Below are 21,889 nucleotides of genomic sequence, written 5' to 3'. Positions count from 1 at the left end.
CATTGCCACCACCACTTCCTCCTTCTATACCGCACAGTGTTCTTCATCCATTGACACTTCCTTCTATTACTTTCTGCTGGTGTTCAATGTCAAATATCACATGACATTATGGTGCCTGACAACAGTTTCCACTTGACCCCAACACTGGCCAATTAGATGCCAGAAGCGTGTAACATGCATCATCTGAAGACACAAATGAGACTGATCACTCCCAAGGGAGACCCTCATCAACTGTGGATGATTGTGCTATAGCTATAACTGGGTGGTGGCCAGTCTATGGCAACTCAAACTATGGCGGAGTAACTCTTAATATTTTATCACCATGATAGCATGCTAAGTCATTCTTGGACCCAGGACAGTGATCGAGAAATGGGCCCCTTGAGCATGCAACACCTACCTACACATGTCTATATACAGTACATTTTGAGCCTGGTCACACGCTAAGGGGAGAATTCATTTAGCGATGTTCTGAGGAACATCGCAGGCATGAGATTTTTACAGAATTCTCTGCTGATTTTTCCTTGCACCCCATAGAAGTACAAGGAAAAATGATCGTCTAATTGAATTCCCCCCTAAGACTCTCTTACTCCACCAAGTTTCAGTTGCACATGGTCTGACCACCTAGGAGCAGACATAAGCTATTACGGAGGCCTACTCTGCTAAATCACACAATGGATAAACCTTTACATAAACCACAGCATCCGAGTTAATCATCATACATATGTGAACCACTAAAGGAATATGAAGAAGATCCACTGTCAGTGTTCCCATCGGTATTAAGCTTGTAACTAAAACAAAATGGAAAATTCCCATGTTATTTGTTTGGCTCAGTGCTTTATTTCATAGGTCTTACATGGTACAGATTACAGTGCAAAGACTTTTTTCTTTTTATACCTAATTGACAGTTTTATTATGAACTGTACTGGTTATATGGTCCTGCTGAACAATAGTAGGTAACCTCTCCTAAATCCATGGGCTTTCAGTGAAAGAATCTCATGGGATTGCTGTATTGAAAATAAGATGTCTAATTTTTTTTAAAAAAATGTATCTCTCTCCATCAGTAAGAAGATCATTTACAAATTCTGCATCTCATTTTTCTGCTGACTTACATTTACTAATTAGCATTTCCATGTATTAACTTCTCTGCAGTACTAAGGGTTAACATTGATTTAACATAGTAAAAGAAGTCTAATAGTTGCAGCTGCCTACCATGTTCTTTTGTAGTGAGAGTCCAAACTCACTTGACACTTGTGGCTGTATAATCTCCAGCACACAAATAAATTATAATCAACTTTAATACAATATTTGTTTATTTATTCAGCAAGAAGGCAGCTGAAAAGCTAATAACAATAATTTGCGAATCATATTATCAAATGAGAAAATTAATTTTAAAAGTTCCTTTTACACACCTCTGTAAATGTATTCATTAAAAGACTTCTTTATATCCAATATGGCTCCAAATTCTTCACCTAGCTGATTATAAGCCAAATTTAAATAGAATATATTTGAGAAACAAACACCTTCCCTCTGAGTTACAGATGGCCGTAAAAGGACAAGTAACACCTTTTGCTGGAAAACATTTGGGCACGGGGAAAACAGTAGACGCTTGTACCAAAGTTCGTAACTCATTCATCAATATACACACAGTACTCACACACTTTTGGCTGGCACCAAACACTCACACACCGGTCAAAAATATATCACTGCAAATCCAGTAAAATAAAATACAACAGGTTTTGCATTTTATTATACACATTTTCACAATGTTTTTTTTTTCTGATGTTAAAACATTTTTTTTTACTCTGTCTTCTCTCTATGCACATGTTTTATAAAATATTTGTTTTGCTTTTTACAAAAAAAATATAGAAAATGTTGGACATGACATTACACACAGAGGCTCCTCCAGAATTCTAGGAGAGTATTGCAACTTAATTTAAATAAAAAATAGAACAAATGATTACTCCAATTGTTTTTTTTTTTTTTAATAACATTATAATTTTTTTTTAAAATATAAATAGGTGCACGGAAACGTCATGCCCTGCACGGTCCCCGGGGAGCAGATGGAGGGAATGGAAGCAAACTGTCTCAGTCCTGCTATATGGGGAGGCACTAAGGTTCTATCAAAGAGACACAGGTGTTGCTGTAGGTGCAGGGGAAGCAGAGTGGTGGTGGATTGTGTTATGCTGTACGGAAAACCTGTCCACGTTTAAATAATAGTCCTGACCCTGTTAGAGCTTTAGCCATTGAAAGCCCCACTGCAGATTTCATTCTGCTAAATTGAAAGAAAAACTGTTGGCTTAATTTATGCTGTAGTTTACGTTATGTCTTTTACAAGGCTATGGATAATTTGTAAGACACAGAAAACATGTCTGTCAAGTGTGGTTGCAATCACAAATCCACAGGGTGTCCCAGTGGTCCAATAGGTTTACACAGGACAGGGTTTCCCAAGTCTTATGCAACCATTATCTTGCTGGCTTTCCAAAATAAGACTACATGGTTAAGAGACTCATTCGTCTGTTGAAGGCTATCGATGATAAAAAACGGATTATTAAAGGGAAGTTTCACACTTGCATTGACTTGTCCAAATGACATTTCTATACGTCTTAGAAAAATCGTAAGAATCCCCAAGGTTTTGCAGAGTGTAACCAGTAATTAAATTTGAAAAAAAAACAAAACAATGGATTAAATCTGCAATGATGCTTTTTGCTTAAGAATAGTGAAGTGCATTGATACTTAAGTGCAGTATTAGTATACAACATGTGTGCAAATATTCCAGAGCATACTAAAACATATGAAGTGAGAACCTTTTAGACGAGCAGCGTAGGGCCATGAGTGTATCGTCTATGGTAGAACATGTCTGAAAGTTGAGTAAGGTCTTATCTTAAGAACAACTTTATTGATCTTACAAATCTCCGACAAACACTCTTACTAAGGATTTCTCTTCAGTTACTTTTGGATGACTATACATTTAAAGCATGTGTACAAAACAAAATGCGAGAAGTGCTTTTAGATCTGTTTATATTCGAATTGAACAGCACAGATGTGGACAGTCTCACTTCTCAATCTCTCACCCACCCACCCCTTTGTCCTCTCACATTTGAGATACATTCAGTAATTGTTCACAATTTTTTTTTTTTAATTCAAGGTCCTTGATGTGCAATGTGTTTGTAATCTTTACTATATTTATATATCTTAATTAAATTCGGCCAGCCTGGAGTTTAAATAATAAAAATATCACATTATTGTCACACTATAATTAATAAAACAATGGGGAAAAATAGTCTTTATGGCTTCACGGAGCCTTCCTATTTCTAATAAACTTCCACCCTCCACTAACAAAGGCACAACATGATCCCTGACAAAGGCACTTCTTTGACCATTAGTAAAAATGCTGAAACCTAATTTGCTTTGGTGCTTTTTTTTATATACAGCCTGGGTTTTCTTCAATATAAACTCCTTACATGACAAAACAAAAATAAATTGACATTGTTAATATAAATGTTCTTTACAATAATGTTTTGGTCTTTTGTGTTTATTTTTCTTGGGCTAATTTCTGTGCATTTCTGCCAATGGATTTCGATCGACGTCTGGAGCTTCTCTTGTGTCTGTAAGTGGAAGCTGTAGGGAATTAAATAAAAGAGAAAAAGGAAACAGAAAAAGACTCATGAGTAGGTTTCATTTTTTTCAGAATTAAAATTTCTCATACTAAAATAAAACCCAGGAGCATTAGCAAAATATATTTTGAATTTGTTTAAAATTAATTGTAATTTCACTCAAAAAAATTATAATAATAATAAGAATAAGAATAAGAATAAGAATAAGAATTAAATATTATTATGTTGCAATTTGCTTCATTTAAAGTAGAAGCTTCTTATAGCCTGCAGAGGGTATATTTACTGAACTGCAGGTTTGAAAAAGTGGAGATGTTGCCTATAGCAACTAATCAGATTCTAGTTATCATTTATTTAGTACTTGAAAATGATAACTAGAATCTGATTAGTTGCTATAGGCAACATCTCCACTCTTTCAAACCCGCAGCTGGATAAATTTACCCCAGGTGTCTCGTTTTCTATTGTTGTCTCCCCACTTGAAGAAGAATGGTATTCTCAAAACTGATTTGAAAAATATTAGTCTCATTCTGCATTTGGTTGCAAAATTTCAATTTCACCGTCAGGCTTCAGCCTTATGTGTTACTACTCCTACCCCAACCATATCACACAGAAGAATGATTTTACCCATGTTTTTCCCAGGTCTATTAATTGACTATAAATTCTACAAAATTTTAATGTACAAATACAGTGTGGAACGGCAGTCCGTGGAATGGAGTAACGGAACTCGAAGATTTTATCGATGGACTTCTGCAACTTGACCTGTTGTGCCGCAACACTCGTCTGTATTACTACTTGCTGTATCCCTTATGCTTTGTACAGTATAGGCTGCAGCAATTAGCATCAATCTTTAGTACCGGGCACAGTACCTGCTATGGTAATTGATTGATGATGACTCCAAACGTTATAGGAGTTGTTGTTATAGAATTAAGTAGTTTACAACCTGAATACAGTTGCGCATTATAAAGTCAGAAATCATTTGGTAATTACTGCATAACGGCATAAAGTTACATAACTCTGTCTCACTCTGACAGAGTAGGTTCATACCCACCAGTGTTTTTCTGTGTTTTTAATGGTATTAAGAATGTACATTACACCCCTTTGTACTAGCATTAAAGACCATAGTAGTTATAACTGATGTGTTTACCTCTAGTAAAAGCACAAAATAGAACAAGATGTCTTCCAAAAACTAGAACATAATGCAATGTTAGGAACAAACCCAGTGTGTATGGTGGCACTAGAGCCAATGGGGTATATTTACTAAACTGCGGGTTTGAAAAAGTGGAGATGTTGCCTATAGAAACCAATCAGATTATAGTTATCATTTATTTAGTACATTCTACAAAATGACAGCTAAAATCTGATTGGTTGCTAAAGGCAACATCTCCACTTTTTCAAACCCGCAGTTTAGTAAATATATCTCAATGGCTTTTTGCCTCATGCCCATGTAGATGTGTTTTTATTGCGCTATAAACACTAGTAAAATGAATGTAACTTGCATGTGTTTATGAGTCCTAACTAATTAGCTTTTCTTTTACCATACTAATAATGCGCATATCAACATTAGGGGTTTTCCTAATTGTAAAGTGCTACGTAATTTGCTGGCGCTATATAAATAAATGTTGATGGTAATGATGATTTTCCTAATACAAAATACAAGTATTTCTGTAATTTTTTTTACTGTGTTATCATACATAAACACATTTATAGGTATTTTCTTTGTGTTTGATTTGTGATCCTATAAGCATATGAGCTATAGGTAAAGTGTATTTAGCATACAAACTAGAAAGGTCATTATATAAATAAGTTGGCATGATTTTATACAACCTACAATTAGCTGGAACAGTCAACGAACGATTAAGACGTGTGCCAGAAATGAGAATTAGCAGTTGATTACAACATTAATTAACTGTATGGACAACACTGTGCTTAACAATTGAGCTGCAATAGATGTGGATGGACAAATATATAGATATATCCAGATAAACAGACAAAGATGGAAAGATAGAAAGAAATAGATAAAGTGCATTAGTAATACACTCTACCAATAAGAAATACTTACTGTCTATGCACTGTATTCTTGGCTCTTCCCATTGCCCAATTGGTAGACACCGAATTATTGGAACATGGCGTTGTAGGAAGCCTTGGTTACACTGGTATCGGACTAATGAGCTGATTTCATACCGGTCTTTCTTTCTCCCTAATGTAAATGCATTCTCAACCACAGGAGGATCACTACACGCCACTAGAAGGGAAGAATACATACACCAATGTCATAATCAGAGATAGAAGGATTGGGTTACTTATAATGAACACAGACCTTTATTGTTAGTGATCGCTGCAGAAACTACAATATTTGTCAGGAAAGCACATGGAAACCCTCAATCTTATCATCTAACAAAACAGGAGATAGCTTACACCGACAAAAGTGTTTACAAGCGGCTGTAGAGTTACAGTCTGAATAACTGGTGTGAAATTCTGTGTTTCAGCAACAATAAGGGTTGTAACTAATACAAAACAACCATACGTGGTGGTGATTTAATCCTTCCGCACAGAAACAATGAATAATTATGTTTGTATCAAATAAAACCTACATCATCATCATCATCATCATCATTTGTTTTGTATAACGCCACCAATTCACAGAGACTATTTGTCATGTTATGTAGATGTTATATAACAATATCTATACGCACATATTGGTGTGTGCTTGCTAGGTGTTTACATGATATTAAATATTAAAACATGTATTGCACACATGATAGAGTTGTTATCAATATAGCAAAGTGCTGTATTAGTAACGCTCACATAAGTCCTATAGTACAGTGATAATAACTGTTTTTTTAGAAGGTATCTAGTGCAGGGTTGTTTTAATAAATGGGCAAAATCAATTTCCCACCACCATTGGAGCAGAAGGCCCTTCATATGTAACCTCTAGATATGAATCCTAGATGGCAGTGGGGCTACTAGAAACAACCACACAGGAGCCCATTCATCAGCTCAGATTATCATTTTTTGTGTAATATGTTTGTGTGGCATTTATGTAAATAGGCAAAATATATATTTATACAATGTATGTGTGCCCTAAAGACTCTTGTCTTCAGTGGCTTTAGTTTTAGCAGAGGAATTCTGTATTACTATGCAAGAATGGCTATTTAGCAACTAGATACATCATGTCCGTGGTGTCCTGATATGCTATTTGTGGAGGTAGCAGTCAAAGAGTATAATGCAGATGATTTATAATTACTCTTCTCCAGTACAGTAGCCTCTGTATATCCCAGGTTACTCAGCTAAAATGTAACATAGGTCAAACCGAAGGTGTGCACTTAGGGACAGGATTGTGCGTGCTAATTATTAGTGTGCGAGGGATATTTATTCATTGGTTGGGGCTATTTAACTTAAAAGTGGGCCAATGGTAGTGTCTATGTAAGGTTGGTTTATGGTATTATCTATTTGATGCAGGGGTGTGTAGGGCTATTAATTGAATGTGGTGCTGAGTTTAGGGAGAAGGAGGTCTGTTTATTAAATGTGGATCCTAATTATTTAATGTCGGGGTTGTGTGGGGGAATATAGGTTAATTTATTAAACTTGACTTTTAATTAGCTAATGTTGGGGCTGGCTGGGAGGGTTATAGGTCTAGTTATTAAATGTGAGCGCTACTAATTTAAAGATGGTGCTTATTGAAGGTAAGGAGGCATAAATATTAAACATGAGTGCTATTGATTTAACCTCAGGACTGGTTAGGGGGGGGGGCTAGAGTGTTCACTCATTACTGCATTTCATATTTCATGTACCTATGCTTTTTTTTCCAAATGGGGACCCAACATTCCAGGATCCATACAAGAAGCAACTCAGTTTTACACACAAGCCGCTAGTTTGCAGTGAAAGTAAGAGAGAGAAGGACAGTCTGCCAACTGTCCTGATTCTTGAATTTGGGTGACTGTCTCACTTATTCAGGACTTTGGTCCAATTGGCGGCTATGTCACGCTTCACACTACTCTGCTCGTGAAGGGGGAAGTGCGTGCATCTGACAGCAGTGCACACAACATTGCCCATGTATTTGAAGGGAATAGAAAGTTATCAACCTAGCACTGTCTAAAATTATAGCCACACTCTTGCATAATGTTCATGCCCACTCTCTTGGTGTGGAAATGCTGCTTTTGCCAATGAAGAGGGCAATTTGCAAAGTTGTTTGTTCCCAGTTGTAAAGCGCTATAGAATTTGCTGGAACTATATAAATAAATGATAATGATGAAATAGGGGCTAAGTACAGTCATATTCTTAATATTGCACCCACATGCAAAGGAAAAACAATTCAACATAGTAATATGTTAATGTCACCTAAAGTACTGTGTGAAACACATGATCCTCCTCACTTCCACACCAATCTTCAAACAAAACTAAAAAGCAGTTATATTTGTTCTTCTATAGTGACCTTACTTTCCACTTGTTGCTTTTATATATATATATATATATATATATACATATATATATATATATATATATATATATATATATATATATATATATAATTTAAGTAAATTCTATTTATATAAAGCGTAATTTTTTACTTGCTCAAATATTTTTTTAGAACAGTAAAATGTGGTTCAATTAAAGGGCCACTAGCTCTTGCTTGGTATAATTCTCATCAATTTGGTGAGGCTGTTGCTAAGCTCATCAACACTCCAACTACCTTCTGTTGGCGGTCCGTCCTTGTAAAATAAAATCGCCAATTCTCAGGCTGTCACTGAACTTGTAGTGCACTATAAATAATAGCAACCTTAATTACATTTTGTAAATAACTATTCAATGTCTCCTTATTATCTTTTGCCAAGATGTAGCATAGTATTAACTGTGCCTGGCTTTGCTGAATTTTGGGTGCTTAGCAACAATATTGAAGAGGATTTTCCGTGAACAAAACAAGTTGTTTCTTTTGAAAATGGCACAAGACTTTCCTCTTTCTCAGAGGTAGTAGAAACAACGCTAATGATGGGAAATGGGCGAAAGAAATCACTCTTGCAACATAGCAAAGGTTAGACATAGCTGTAAATATCAGAAAGCTATTTTTTTAATGTCTCTTAAAATGTTGTTTTCCAAACCATGTTTTTTCCCCACTCCTACACTAATCCTCAGGAAAAAAAATTGTATTCTTTAGCATTGTTTTGTATGACCTTGCTTTTACCCATCAGCTGCCACCTTCTGTTTTATAATTACCTAACCTATCTATAGCAAACAATTAAATCCAGTATGTACAAACTCTATGTACATACTGTGGGTCATCTACGCCAGTGAAAATATGTAGATCTCCCTTCACGCTACAGTTACTGCTTTTGTGTTTAGGGAACAATGCAATGTCTTATGTCCCTTTGGCCCAGCAACTCTCATTAAATCAGAATTATAGCTAATATAGGGCTCTATTTATGAATGACTGACAATATGAAAGATACTGTCTGGCAGAGGTGAGGGAACTCTTACCGCTTCACCAGTCAGTCGTGGGTCCATCTGTGCATGCATGAGCCGACTGGCTAGCTCGCGCATGCGCACTGGAACTGAAAGTCCAGCGGTGGGCTTCCAGTTCCTGATTTTATATAAAAAATAATAATGTTTAATATATATATATATATATATATATATATATATATATATATAATTAATTTATTTATATTTATTTATTTAATTGGACCGGACCATTCTGTATTAAAGAAAGTTTGTATTTAAATAAATAAAGCCTTTCTTTAAGCATCACCCTGCTATCACCATCCTGAGATGGCAATATTGATAGAGGGACGGCTGCTGTCCCTGGTACATAGGATTCCCCATGCTTTGGCCTGAGGGCTTTGGCAAAAAGGGAAAGCCCCCAAATCTGTCAAAAACTGATTTTTTCCCTGGATCTAGGGCTCTCCTTCCTTGAATGCACCACATAGACTGTTATCATCTTGTTTGACCTGTAGGTCCACAGTAACCATCTCAGGAAGTTAATGCTGTGCCTCATTCATGTAGCAGATATTTCATTAGTTTCTTATAGTTATTTACATTGCTTTTCTGTGGACACAAGTGTGAGTGGGAGATAATGGCTAGGAGCACTTCCCACTAATTTCCAACTGTCCTAACTTAGTAACAATGTCATTAGCCATCTAGAATGTGCTCTGATACATCTCTATGATTCTTTTCAGTTTTGTCTTCTTTCTGCTCATTAAAGAGATATCTACCTTTGGACACCCGGTCCCTGGAATTCCCTGTGTTGCAGTGATTCAGTCCAGTGAGCGTCCCTCCAATAGGACCCCACTAATACCAATATTGATGGCAGTGCCTGATGTACAATAATCTAGAAGCCTAAATTAGATGCAGAATACTTGGGCACTGGACACAAAAGCCTGCTGGACCCAAGCCATGGAAAGCACCTGATTACATGACCTAGGGTAACTTATCTAATCATGACGTACCTTGAGTGTATAATACCGCCAAACCTGTTTGACTGTTCCCTTGCAGCTTGAGACCCTACCCATTTCTTTCCACCCCTTCATCATTCTGTTCCAGAAACTGGCATTTTAAATTTAGAATTTAAACTATAATCTCTAATTAAAAGTCTGCACTGTGTAAAGAAAGAGTTAAATCGTATTTGTACATTAGTCTGGTCTAAAGTTAGTATATTACCTGTTCCCTTCTTGCATGTGAATGGCAGGTGGTAATTGCAGGGCACATCATTCCATTCTCCCTTCTCATGCCAGATCATCACCACGCAATCTTCTCCCGTGGCGAAAAAGTTATCTGGCTGGTTGGGCCTCCAGTTCTCATATTGCTAGTAGCCAAAAACATAATAACATTACAGTGTACTGGAGGAAAACTATACATTAGTACTTTATATACATGAACGCTTTTGTGTTCAAAGAAATGTGCAGATAGAAATAATGGTTCATCTCAACTGTTTATTGTATTGTAGTCTTCCAAACTGTATTGTTTAAAGATCAAGAAAACCCACTATAGGACATTAAGAAGGTTCTCTACCTGAAAGAAAAGTATATAGGGGAATAGAAGTACTCACCCCTGCTGCTCCTATGATCTATTAAACAGCCAGCACCTGTGAACACTTTTTGAGACTGTTTTCTCACTGCAATCTGTAATTCATACTATAATTTGACAATCAAGAGCAGTCCAAGTGCTGCACAGTGGGACAGGATATCACACCGCAATTGGCACTATGCTGGCTTCATGCAGTAAACTGCAGTGACAAGTCAGATGTCAGAGTTTCAAACAACCAAAGGGCAGAATGAGTTAGCGCCTCTATTTCACCATGTACTGTCCTCAGCTGATAGATCACCTAGTTTTAGGTGGAGAACTTTTTGCATCCTGTGTATTAATAAACATATTTCCTGAAATATTCATATATATCCACATACATGTGATAGAAGCAGACATGTATAAAACATGACATCAGGCAGAGCTTCTATAATGCATTTCTCTAGAAAAAGAGAGATGCAGAAACTACAATCTGACCTTTTTGATTTATTTCAGTAGCAGCAGTTTCATTTATGGAAGTGTAGAAGTGTTGGCCGGCAGCTTTGTGATGTCCCAAGTGTGAACACGTTAGTTTTTATAGGTCAGTGAATGGATTTCTGACACATTTTGTATTTTCTTAAATGAACTGACCAGTGAGAGAAGGTAATTTACAAACTACACAATATGCACAGTTTGCAAAACATTCTATTTGTCTAGAGTATGCCCACAATACCCTCTTTGTCCGCGTGACTTTAGCTGGAAAAGCGCATGGTGGAAACATGAAAAATGTCTATCATACAACTACTTTAGGCCCTTCCTTTAATTTCAACTTTTCAGCTTTTTTTCTATAATGCTGTTTGGTTTATGACTTCAATGACTCATAGGACTGAAGATATATTAGAACTATTTTTATTGTATGTATCCACTTTGAATATTTCTATTACACTGGCCAGCATATGCCCAGAAACATCCTTCCCAGTATAAAGTGTGCCTGGTGGGTGCAAAAGGCGACCCACCAAAAGTAGGTCAAAGCCTGACTTCTATCCAGTCTGAGAATGTTTAATAACATGAACCCTTTAGTGGGGAGAACAATGCTCTGTGGCCCCCACTCATCAAAGAATAGTCACCCTACAGGAGTGGTAAGAGAGCAGGGCGGTCAAGACTAGAGGAAGTGTTATCTGTTGGTAGGCAATGATTAAAAAACACTGGTGATCGATGAAATAAAACATAGCTGATACTAGAGTGCATCTTTCTGTTGTAGGTTAAGAGCTGTTAATAAACCAAACTAACGTAGTCCTTCATCTACAGAGACGCAGCCCACTCGGATGTCGTGATGCTGTTTGTCCTCTTCCAGAGTCATATGCTGCTCTGGGGAAGATATCCTATTGTTTTGCTATAATTCATTAGGCTTTGCTGCTTTTCCCCAGTGATTTTCTACCCCAAATAGGTACAGCTGTATGTCACATAAAATGACCCATATGCCTTCCAGCCCATTCTTGCCTTGTGTATATATTTGGTAAGTAAGAGGAATAGGTTTTGTTGTGAAGATTCCAAATAAAACTACAGTTCTGTAGCAGGTTATGAACTAATGCATTACTATTAGTGACTGATAGGAAGAGAATGCAGTCATGAAAAAAATTGTTTTGGAACCTTAAAAAGCAGTTTGACCTATTGCCCCTGTATTAATATTGTACCTGACATAAGTTGGGTCTTAAATGTATGCACTCTCTTATTTCACAAGGTGATTGTAACTTAACTGTCTTATTACTCGACATATCATGAAAGCGTATAAGAGCCTGGTTCATATAAACCTTATTGATCATTTCATGCTATATCTGTTTTTTATACTGTACAATGTCACTTCTGTGCCTACTCATTGTACGTTTACCATTTGAACAGTAGGGAAATGGTTTTCCGCATTGAGTGCTAGATGTAGTAAGGCTTAACTTACTGCTTTGCTGGGCAAGTCACGGGGGACATTAGCATGTGTGACCTGACCAGCTGATATGTGTATGCCCAGTAGAACTGAATGCCCAGGTCTGGACTTACAGTTTTAATAAGGAGGGAAATATTAAAAAATAATAAAATGCTTAAAAGTAGATAAAAAGCTACTAAAATAATGAAAAATATTTTAAAAACTAATGCCAATTGAAAGAAATGCTTATTAAAATAGTAAAGCATGTTTTCATTGATTTTCTTCTGCAATCACCATACTGATATGACAATGAGCAGTAGAAGGATTGTGTCGGTACATGTACAGCCGCGTTCGTTGTTAAACAAGCTTCCCCTTGCTGTGAGAAACCAGTGCTATCACCAGCGCTAACCACCATGAAACACCCATTTTTATCGGGGATAGGGCTTTTCTCCACTTGATAATAGACCCTTTCTAGCAAAGATTTAAGGTATAGCAGTGAGTCTTAAAACCTCTGTTGTCGGTAAGAGAAAAGCACTAGATCGAACATCACTAGACATGGCCATGACATCGGGTACATTTTGAAAAAAAGAGGCGATACTATACTATTATTTACTAACAAGGAATTACAAAATGTGAATTTAAAAAGTTACTTATTGAACATTTTAACAGCACTTTTTCTTTTTCTTGTGACAGTGACAAAAAAACAGATAGCAACCAGTAATACTGTAGCAAAGAGTTATGTCCAGTCCTTTTTTAGTACTATGTCGCCCTATAAAGGCTAGTTACAAAAATAATAATAAAAAAAGACACACTATTTGCTAAAATAAAAGGATTCCACTGAATAACTTATACTTTTTAAAGGTTTCTCTCCTAGAAATAATTTCATAATCTTACATAAAGTTTTATGTGTCGTTCTGTATGATTCTTACACAGTTTTACTCTACAGTTGCACAGTCGTCAAGCAGGTGTTGGTGATCTCCCCTACCCTCCTATCTTATTCTCCTTTTATAGGCATGTTTGAGTTGTGCTGAGTACTTATTGCTATTGTGTGAGTACCTATTGCAACCTAACCTCCACTGTCTCCTGGACCTCTCTGCTGCCTATGACACTGTTGCCCACTCCCTTCTCATACAAGCACTACATTCCCAAGTCCCTCAGGACACTGGTCTATCCTGGTTCTCATTCAACTTATCAAATAGCTCTTTCATTGTTCGTTTCTCTGGGTCCACCTCTTTTCCGATTTCTCTATCAGTTGGAGTACCACAAGGCTTGTTCCAAGGACCTCTGCTCTTTTCTGACTCTAAGGGCTAGATTTACTAAGCTGCGGGTTTGAAAAAGTGGGGATGTTGCCTATAGCAACCAATCAGATTCTAGCTGTCATTTTGTAGAAGGTACTAAATAAATGAAAGCTAGAATCTGATTGGTTGCTATAGGCAACATCCCCACTTTTTCAAACCCGCAGCTTAGTAAATCTAGCCCTAAGACTTTTGTTGGAAAACTCTTATCTTCTCTATCTATACCATTTCTCTTCTAAAACCATTAAGCTCCTTTGGATTTCAGTATGATCTCTATGCAGATGATACCCAAATTTATCTATCCTCCCCGGATCTCTCAACATCTGTGTTGGCCTGTGTGACTGAATGTCTTTCTGCTATTTCCTCTCACTACCTCAAACTCAATCTTTCAACAGTGAGTTATTGATATTACCACTAGTCAACAGAAACCGTCAACCTATATATCTCTTTTGGTTGACAGCACAACAATAAATCTAACCCCTCAAGCTTGCTTATTAGTTGTCATCCTTGACTCAGAACTGTCCCCTGTTCCCTACATCTCTATCCAAATCCTGTTATATATAATTAAGAAACATTTCCAGTATATACACATATCTCACATAAGACACTACAAAAACTTTAATTCATACTCTCATCATCTACATTTTTTATAACTCTTTCAGAATCACCTTCTTAACCTGCCTAACCTATTCTACCCAATTTCCACCCTCTACACAGTTCGCTCAAGCTTAAATTTATTCTCCTTCTATACTCAAATAAACTTCTAACCAAAAACACTCTATGTGTCTGGGTCATATAGCTTCACTTAGCACTTCTTCCCATTGCAGTCTCTCTGGATCAATATGCACTTTGTAGTACTTAACTATTTTCCTGTACTTTGTAAGCTGGTGAGCAGTACACTATAACTACTTTATCTGTCTGTTAATACCCAGTCTTGTTTTATTATTGTAGGTTTTCAGCTCAGCCAACTCTTGGGTGTTTATGAAAGGGCAAGTTTGAAGGCTAACACGTGGCCAAAGTGAGCATCTAAACATTAACAACAGCACAGAGTAATGAGATTAGGTTCAGATTTTAAAAACTATTGTTGTAAAATACACCTTCTGTACAAAGTTAAGTTCACATGACCCACTTGTTTATTTTTGTTCATAGGTTAATGTTTAACGTGTGTGATAATGTTTAATATCAATCAATAATGATTGAGTTTTTGTGCTGCTTTTATTGATTTTGTTTTATTTAATCCATTTGTTTTTGTGGGGAGTTTTTAGTTCTGACATTCATAATTTCATATACATGCAAATGCAAGTGTAATAACTATGTTTAAAAATATGTTTAATAACACTTACAAGAGGATTGCCATCAGACCATCGGAAGTCATTCTCCAGAGTTTTATCATTGAGTCCAGTCCACTGATAGTCTTGTGCATTGCCTGTTATTCAATAAATAAGATCAGTTTACAATGATCTTTAAACTTTAAAGCTTATGTGGCCAAAATCGTTTCAGTGAACTCCAGTATGAAGTAAGCCCAGCTTCTAGATGTACTATGTGGACAAAGGTTTTTCTATGTACTCCAGCACAAAGTAAGCCCTGCTTCTAGGTGTATATTATGTGGACAAAGGTGTTTCTATGTACTCCAGTACAAAGTAAGCCCAGCTTCTAGATGTACTCTATGTGGACAAAGGTGTTTCTATGCACTCCAGTACAAAGTAAGCCCTGCTTCTAGATGTACTATGTGGACAAAGGTGCTTCTATGTACTCCAGTAAAAAGTAAGCCCAGTTTCTAGGTGTACTTTATGTAGACAAAGGTGTTTCTATGTACTCCAGTACAAAGTAAGCCCAGCATCTAGGTGTACTTTATGTGGACAAAGGTGTTTCTATGTACTCCAGTACAAAGTAAGCCCAGTTTCTAGGTGTACTTTATGTGGACAAAGGTGTTTCTATGTACTCCAGCACAAAGTAAGCCCTGCTTCTAGGTGTATATTATGTGGACAAAGGTGTTTCTATGTACTCCAGTACAAAGTAAGCCCAACTTCTAGGTGTACTTTATGTGGACAAAGGTGTTTCTATGTACTCCAGTACAAAGTAAGCCCAGCTTCTAGGTGTACTTTATGTGGACAAAGGTGTTTCTATGTACTCCAGTACAAAGTAAGCCCAGCTTCTAGGTGTACTTTATGTGGACAAAGGTGTTTCTATGTACTCCAGTACAAAGTAAGCCCAGCTTCTAGGTGTATATTATGTGGACAAAGGTGTTTCTATGTACTCCAGTACAAAGTAAGCCCAGTTTCTAGGTGTACTTTATGTGGACAAAGGTGTTTCCATGTACTCCAGCACAAAGTAAGCCCTGCTTCTAGGTGTATATTATGTGGACAAAGGTGTTTCTATGTACTCCAGTACAAAGTAAGCCCAACTTCTAGGGGTACTTTATGTGGACAAAGGTGTTTCTATGTGCTCCAGTACAAAGTAAGCCCAGCTTCTAGGTGTACTTTATGTGGACAAAGGTGTTTCTATGCACTCCAGTACAAAGTAAGCCCTGCTTCTAGATGTACTATGTGGACAAAGGTGCTTCTATGTACTCCAGTAAAAAGTAAGCCCAGTTTCTAGGTGTACTTTATGTGGACAAAGGTGTTTCTATGTACTCCAGTACAAAGTAAGCCCAGCATCTAGGTGTACTTTATGTGGACAAAGGTGTTTCTATGTACTCCAGTACAAAGTAAGCCCTGCTTCTAGATGTACTATGTGGACAAAGGTGCTTCTATGTACTCCAGTACAAAGTAAGCCCAGTTTCTAGGTGTACTTTATGTGGACAAAGGTGTTTCTATGTACTCCAGCACAAAGTAAGCCCAGCTTCTAGGTGTATATTATGTGGACAAAGGTGTTTCTATGTACTCCAGTACAAAGTAAGCCCAACTTCTAGGTGTACTTTATGTGGACAAAGGTGTTTCTATGTACTCCAGTACAAAGTAAGCCCAGCTTCTAGGTGTACTTTATGTGGACAAAGGTGTTTCTATGTACTCCAGTACAAAGTAAGCCCAGCTTCTAGGTGTACTTTATGTGGACAAAGGTGTTTCTATGTACTCAAGTACAAAGTAAGCCCAACTTCTAGGTGTACTTTATGTGGACAAAGGTGTTTCTATGTACTCCAGTACAAAGTAAGCCCAGCTTCTAGGTGTACTCTCTGTGGACAAAGGTGTTTCTATGCACTCCAGTACTAAGTAAGCCCTGCTTCTAGGTGTACTTTATGTGGACAAAGGTGTTTCTATGTACTCCAGTACAAAGTAAGCCCAGCTTCTAGGTGTACTCTATGTGGACAAAGGTGTTTCTATGCACTCCAGTAGAAAGTAAGCCCTGCTTCTAGATGTACTATGTGGACAAATGTGCTTCTATGTACTCCAGTAAAAAGTAAGCCCAGTTTCTTGGTGTACTTTATGTGACCAAAGGTGTTTCTATGTACTCGATTACAAAGTAAGCCCAGCTTCTAGATGTACTATGTGGACAAAGGTGCTTCTATGTACTCCAGTACAAAGTAAGCCCTGCTTCTAGATGTACTATGTGGACAAAGGTGCTTCTATGTACTCCAGTACAAAGTAAGCCCAGCTTCTAGGTGTACTTTATGTGGACAAAGGTGTTTCTATGTACTCCAGTACAAAGTAAGCCCAACTTCTAGGTGTACTTTATGTGAAACTCCATTACAGAAGGTCCACTGTGATCACAAAGCTCTCTATAATGGTGTGATATAGTTAACACATTAGTGTTATTTACCCCTCCTACTTCTCCAACCAAATGTTGAAAGAACTCCACTATTTGTAAAATATTACTATATTAAACCTTAAATTCTAACTACTGTCTCTTCTAATTCAGCCCCACTTACTTTACTTTCAAGTGGCATGTACCAATGTGCACATATAACTGCCTAAACAATCTCCAGGCTTCCTCTAGCTGTCATGGTCAAACAGTAAAATTCAAAAATCAGCTCTATTTGCCCTCTTACACTGATGGTAGGTAATTGAAACAGCCAATGTAAATTGCTATACTCTGGCAGCTATCCCCTTTGATGTGTCATTCACTTAACATGAGGGGATATTAAACTTTTAGTACAACTAGAGATTCAAGCTGAGACTAGGAACAGCTGGAGAGCAATTCTTTCTGTTAAACAACGCAAGTGATGCAAGTTGTAGGATCGTGCTTGACGATCAGATCACCCCAATCAAAAAAAAACTGTGCTCCATCTTTATAATGCTCTTGGGGCTCAGGGGTGATCGGGAGTAAGAGGCACTGACTATTGTATAACTTAGTAGTATGTATGTTTTGCTTGTTTTCCATGACACCTATTGGTACTTCAAATTATAAAAAAAATTGTTAAAGTTTAGGGAATAACAGTAAAAATGTACAAATTGTGGCATTAGCCTTTTAATATACATTTCCTCCTTCACAAAAGCCAGATGATCATGGTTGATTAATATCCCATAGATACCCATAAATTAATATCCCAAAGATACCTATAAATTAATATCCCATAGATGCAATTTAGTTTACATTCCTAAACATAAATATCAACATCCACGTTCTTGATACAATATTAAGCATGAGACAGGAATGGAAGACAAATATTTGTATATAAAGTTTCCCAAACTAACGAATGTGCAATGATGGAAAAAATACATTTAAAATAAGTTTGTTGCCAATCACAATGACTGCTCACCATTAACAAATTCTTGTTCTTCTGGTGACAGGATGCTAGATAAATGTGACTGATGGCTTCGGCACTGATTTTCTGCGTCCACCCAGGTTTCTCTTTCTGCAAAGTGTTTGTAGCAATGTCCTTGGAATTTGGTCCACTCTTCGTCACACACTTCAAGATCTAGGAGATACAAAAGAAAGAGTGAGGGGAACATCCATAGGTGGGATATGTATGTCCACCTTGAGGCTTCATTCAGCATTCATGACCAGAGTTCAGAACCTGTAGAATCCAAAAAGACAATGACATGAGGGGAAACAGAGATAATGTTATTATTGTGTTTCTGTTGCCTGAAATACTTGAAAAGGAAAGACAATCACTCAGACATACAGGAATTCATGACTTACGGAAGCAAAAGGAAAGATATTTCAACTGCAGGTTCCTTTGGAGAAACACAGGTAAGTCAATCAACTCTTTGAGCAGCCTACGTGCTTAGGACTTTCCATTATACCAGTCCCACTCTTCATGAAAATAACTAATATCCTCCCAAACTTTTATGGTTATACATTGTCAAGTTTAGTATCACACTCTTAGGCTGTATATGGGTGTTTTAGAATGTCTTCTGTCTGCATTTGTCAGGGAAACTACAGATGCCATTTACTGCCTTGTGTCACCTCTGGAGATTCATAAGCCTTGAGCAATATGGAAATAATTTGATAGTGCTCAACTAGATTTTAGGTGGACAAGTGGTTGAATAAATAATATTGGCCACAATCTGTATGAACCATGAAAGATTATGAAAAAACAATAATTTCTTATCATCATCATCAACATTTATTTATATAGCGCCACTAATAGCGCTGTACAGAGAACTCACTCACATCAGTCCCTGCCCCATTGGGGCTTACAATCTAAATTCCCTAACATTCACACACACACACACACACACACAAACAGACAGACACACAGACTAGGGTTAATTTGTTAGCAGCCAATTAACCTACCAGTATGTCTTTGGAGTGTGGGAGAAAACCAGAGCACTCGGAGGAAACCCACGCAAACACGGGGAGAACATACAAACTCCACACAGATAAGGCCATGGCATGGACAGATTATGAATAAACAATAATTTCTTTGAAATGTATTAATCAATTTCTTTTTCCTATGCGTGCCTTTTATATGTCCAAGCACTGTTTTATGTCACTAGCTTCTTTTGAGTCAAGTTTTTAAACTTTTGTGCACAGCAAGATTATCAGAAATAGTAATTCTGTACCAGAATAAGTTAAATGGTTTTTAGACGACCAACAAAAGAGTCAGAATCTGTCTCAAATGGCTAATGATCATTAAAACAAAAACTAATACCTATTATAGGGTGCTGATTTCATGAGCCCAATCAACCGATAACTAACAGAGAGCAGCATCTAGGTTCGGATAACAGATTTCTGTGGATCTCATTTTTGATGCAAACTCAATGCAAAGCTTTAAACACTTTCTAGATAGTCTGCCCTATGCACAGCATGGCGTACTCTCCTCTTACGGGAAACTCTCTGGCAAAGTAGAAGAGACGGAAGCACTGTGCAAAAGTGTAATTGTCACATTAAAAGTCCAATCTCCTGCCAGTTCAGACCCACCTCTATTTTTTATGAAGCACTCCAGTTTCCTCCTTTGTTTAGCTTCATTTATGGCTATATAGCATGAGGGTAAGGAGACATCTGTACAGCCTTTACTATTTGTAGCACTTTTGTGTGTTTGATGTTTTCTTTTACATTTAGCAAACTGCGTCTAGAAGTGCGGGTCTCAGTGCAACTGGAATGTGCAAGATGTGCCCCATGCAGTGTACATGTGATCTCCGCCAGTTCACATCCTTCGAGGAGAAGTGGCCGTGTGCCCCTCCATACAGCAGGTAACACTACTCCACCCCTTTATCTAATTACAATAATCTAGGTCTGCAGATTGATATCTCAGTTTTGCATATAACTAAGTGCATCTACCCTGTACTTTGCAAAGGAACTACCTTAATTTGCACAAATCCTTGCATTGGCTAATGCAAACTTATCTTGCTCTGCAAATGCAATTGTCTGACCTTTGTCAACCACTGCGCTTTAGCAGAAATCTAGGCGCACTTATACAATTCAAGGCTCATGGCATCTCCAAGGATGATTTTGTGTTTCATAAATGAGAGACCTTGTATGTCTACAACCCAGCATTTCACAGGATTAGAAAGAGTTAAAGAGGTTGTTTGGCAAAATAAGAATATTGAGGATTAAACATAATTTGTTTATGTTATCTGTCTTTTAAAACTAGCAATAAAACAAGACATGTTCAAATGTTTCAAACACTGCTAATTATAATGTAAGCATGCTACAATTAATCTAACAATGAAAAGAAACATTTTCAGCAACAGTCACTCTTGTGCTTCAAACATAGGCTATTTAAATGGAAACATAAAGTAATTTAATAATTTTGGCCTCTGGTTGTATTATGGCCTCTAAACAGACAAGTGCCTACAGTAGATGAGAAAATGAATAGATTTTCCATTACAGCAAAATAGCTTTGACCTTTCTGCAGTGTACAAAAAAAAATTGCAATTTTATGTCAAGTATATTGTCTAACTAAGAAAAGGCAGATATAGTATTCGTCGTCTCAATAAAATTAAAAAGGCTATGTGAATCTGTTTATTAATTAAAAATAATTTGTGTAAATGTAATCATTTGAAGTGAACAATCTACTTTTTGCTTTATGTTTGCTGGTTGTACAACGTATTGCTCTTATCTTGCCTGCTTGGTTTCTCAGCATACTTCTAACATGCAAATAGGGACTTTTACGGATGGTTTTATAAATGAGTGCACATTGCACTAAAGCCGTTTTCCTATGCTTTGTGATAGCTTGTGCCTTTATTGTATTCACTTATTATTTTATTTTGTTGTTTGGAATATTCTGAAAAGATATTATATTTGGAGGTAGGCTAGATTTAGGTGGGTCTGCAATGCCTGTTTATTATTATTATTATTACCATTTATTTATACAGCGCCACTAATTCCGCAGCGCTGTACAGAGAACTCACTCACATCAGTCCTTGCCCCATTGGGGCTTACAGTCTAAATTCCCTAACAGACAGACACAGACAGACACAGACACACAAAAAATAAAGGGGAGGTTGGCTAATGCGCTCCCTTACAGTGTATGAGTCAGTATTGCTGCCCGAGGGACATAAATATAGGGTAGTCCCAACCCTACCAGGTGACTAAATAAAGAATAATGAGTCTCCTGTGGCGCACAATTAAATGATGCTGTCAGTACCGCTCAGGGTATCAGAATGAAGGAATAATGGCAGAGAGCGGACGACTAAACAAAACAAATGTGCCCTTGGATAAGGTACCAGGAGACCTCAATGAAATAGTGA

The 21,889-nt window shown here is 37.2% G+C and overlaps 1 protein-coding gene across 1 annotated transcript in view; it reads right to left on the bottom strand.

The window, feature by feature from the left end:
* Nucleotides 1–1,715: 1,715 nt before the first annotated feature.
* Nucleotides 1,716–21,889, bottom strand: part of ACAN (aggrecan) — an 84,421-nt gene continuing 64,247 nt past the window's right edge. The window contains exons 15-19 of the mRNA XM_075207762.1: nucleotides 18,511–18,669; nucleotides 15,158–15,240; nucleotides 10,263–10,407; nucleotides 5,671–5,853; nucleotides 1,716–3,618 (exon numbers count right to left, since the gene is read on the bottom strand). Of these exons, the coding sequence (XP_075063863.1) occupies nucleotides 3,533–3,618; nucleotides 5,671–5,853; nucleotides 10,263–10,407; nucleotides 15,158–15,240; nucleotides 18,511–18,669 (656 nt within the window). The 3' untranslated portion in view covers nucleotides 1,716–3,532. The remainder of the gene's footprint in view (nucleotides 3,619–5,670; nucleotides 5,854–10,262; nucleotides 10,408–15,157; nucleotides 15,241–18,510; nucleotides 18,670–21,889) is intronic.

Source organism: Mixophyes fleayi, chromosome 4 (genome assembly GCF_038048845.1).
Source record: "Mixophyes fleayi isolate aMixFle1 chromosome 4, aMixFle1.hap1, whole genome shotgun sequence".
In the NCBI taxonomy this organism is placed as follows: Eukaryota; Metazoa; Chordata; class Amphibia; order Anura; family Limnodynastidae; genus Mixophyes; species Mixophyes fleayi.
This window is presented reverse-complemented; position numbering and strand designations above follow the sequence as displayed.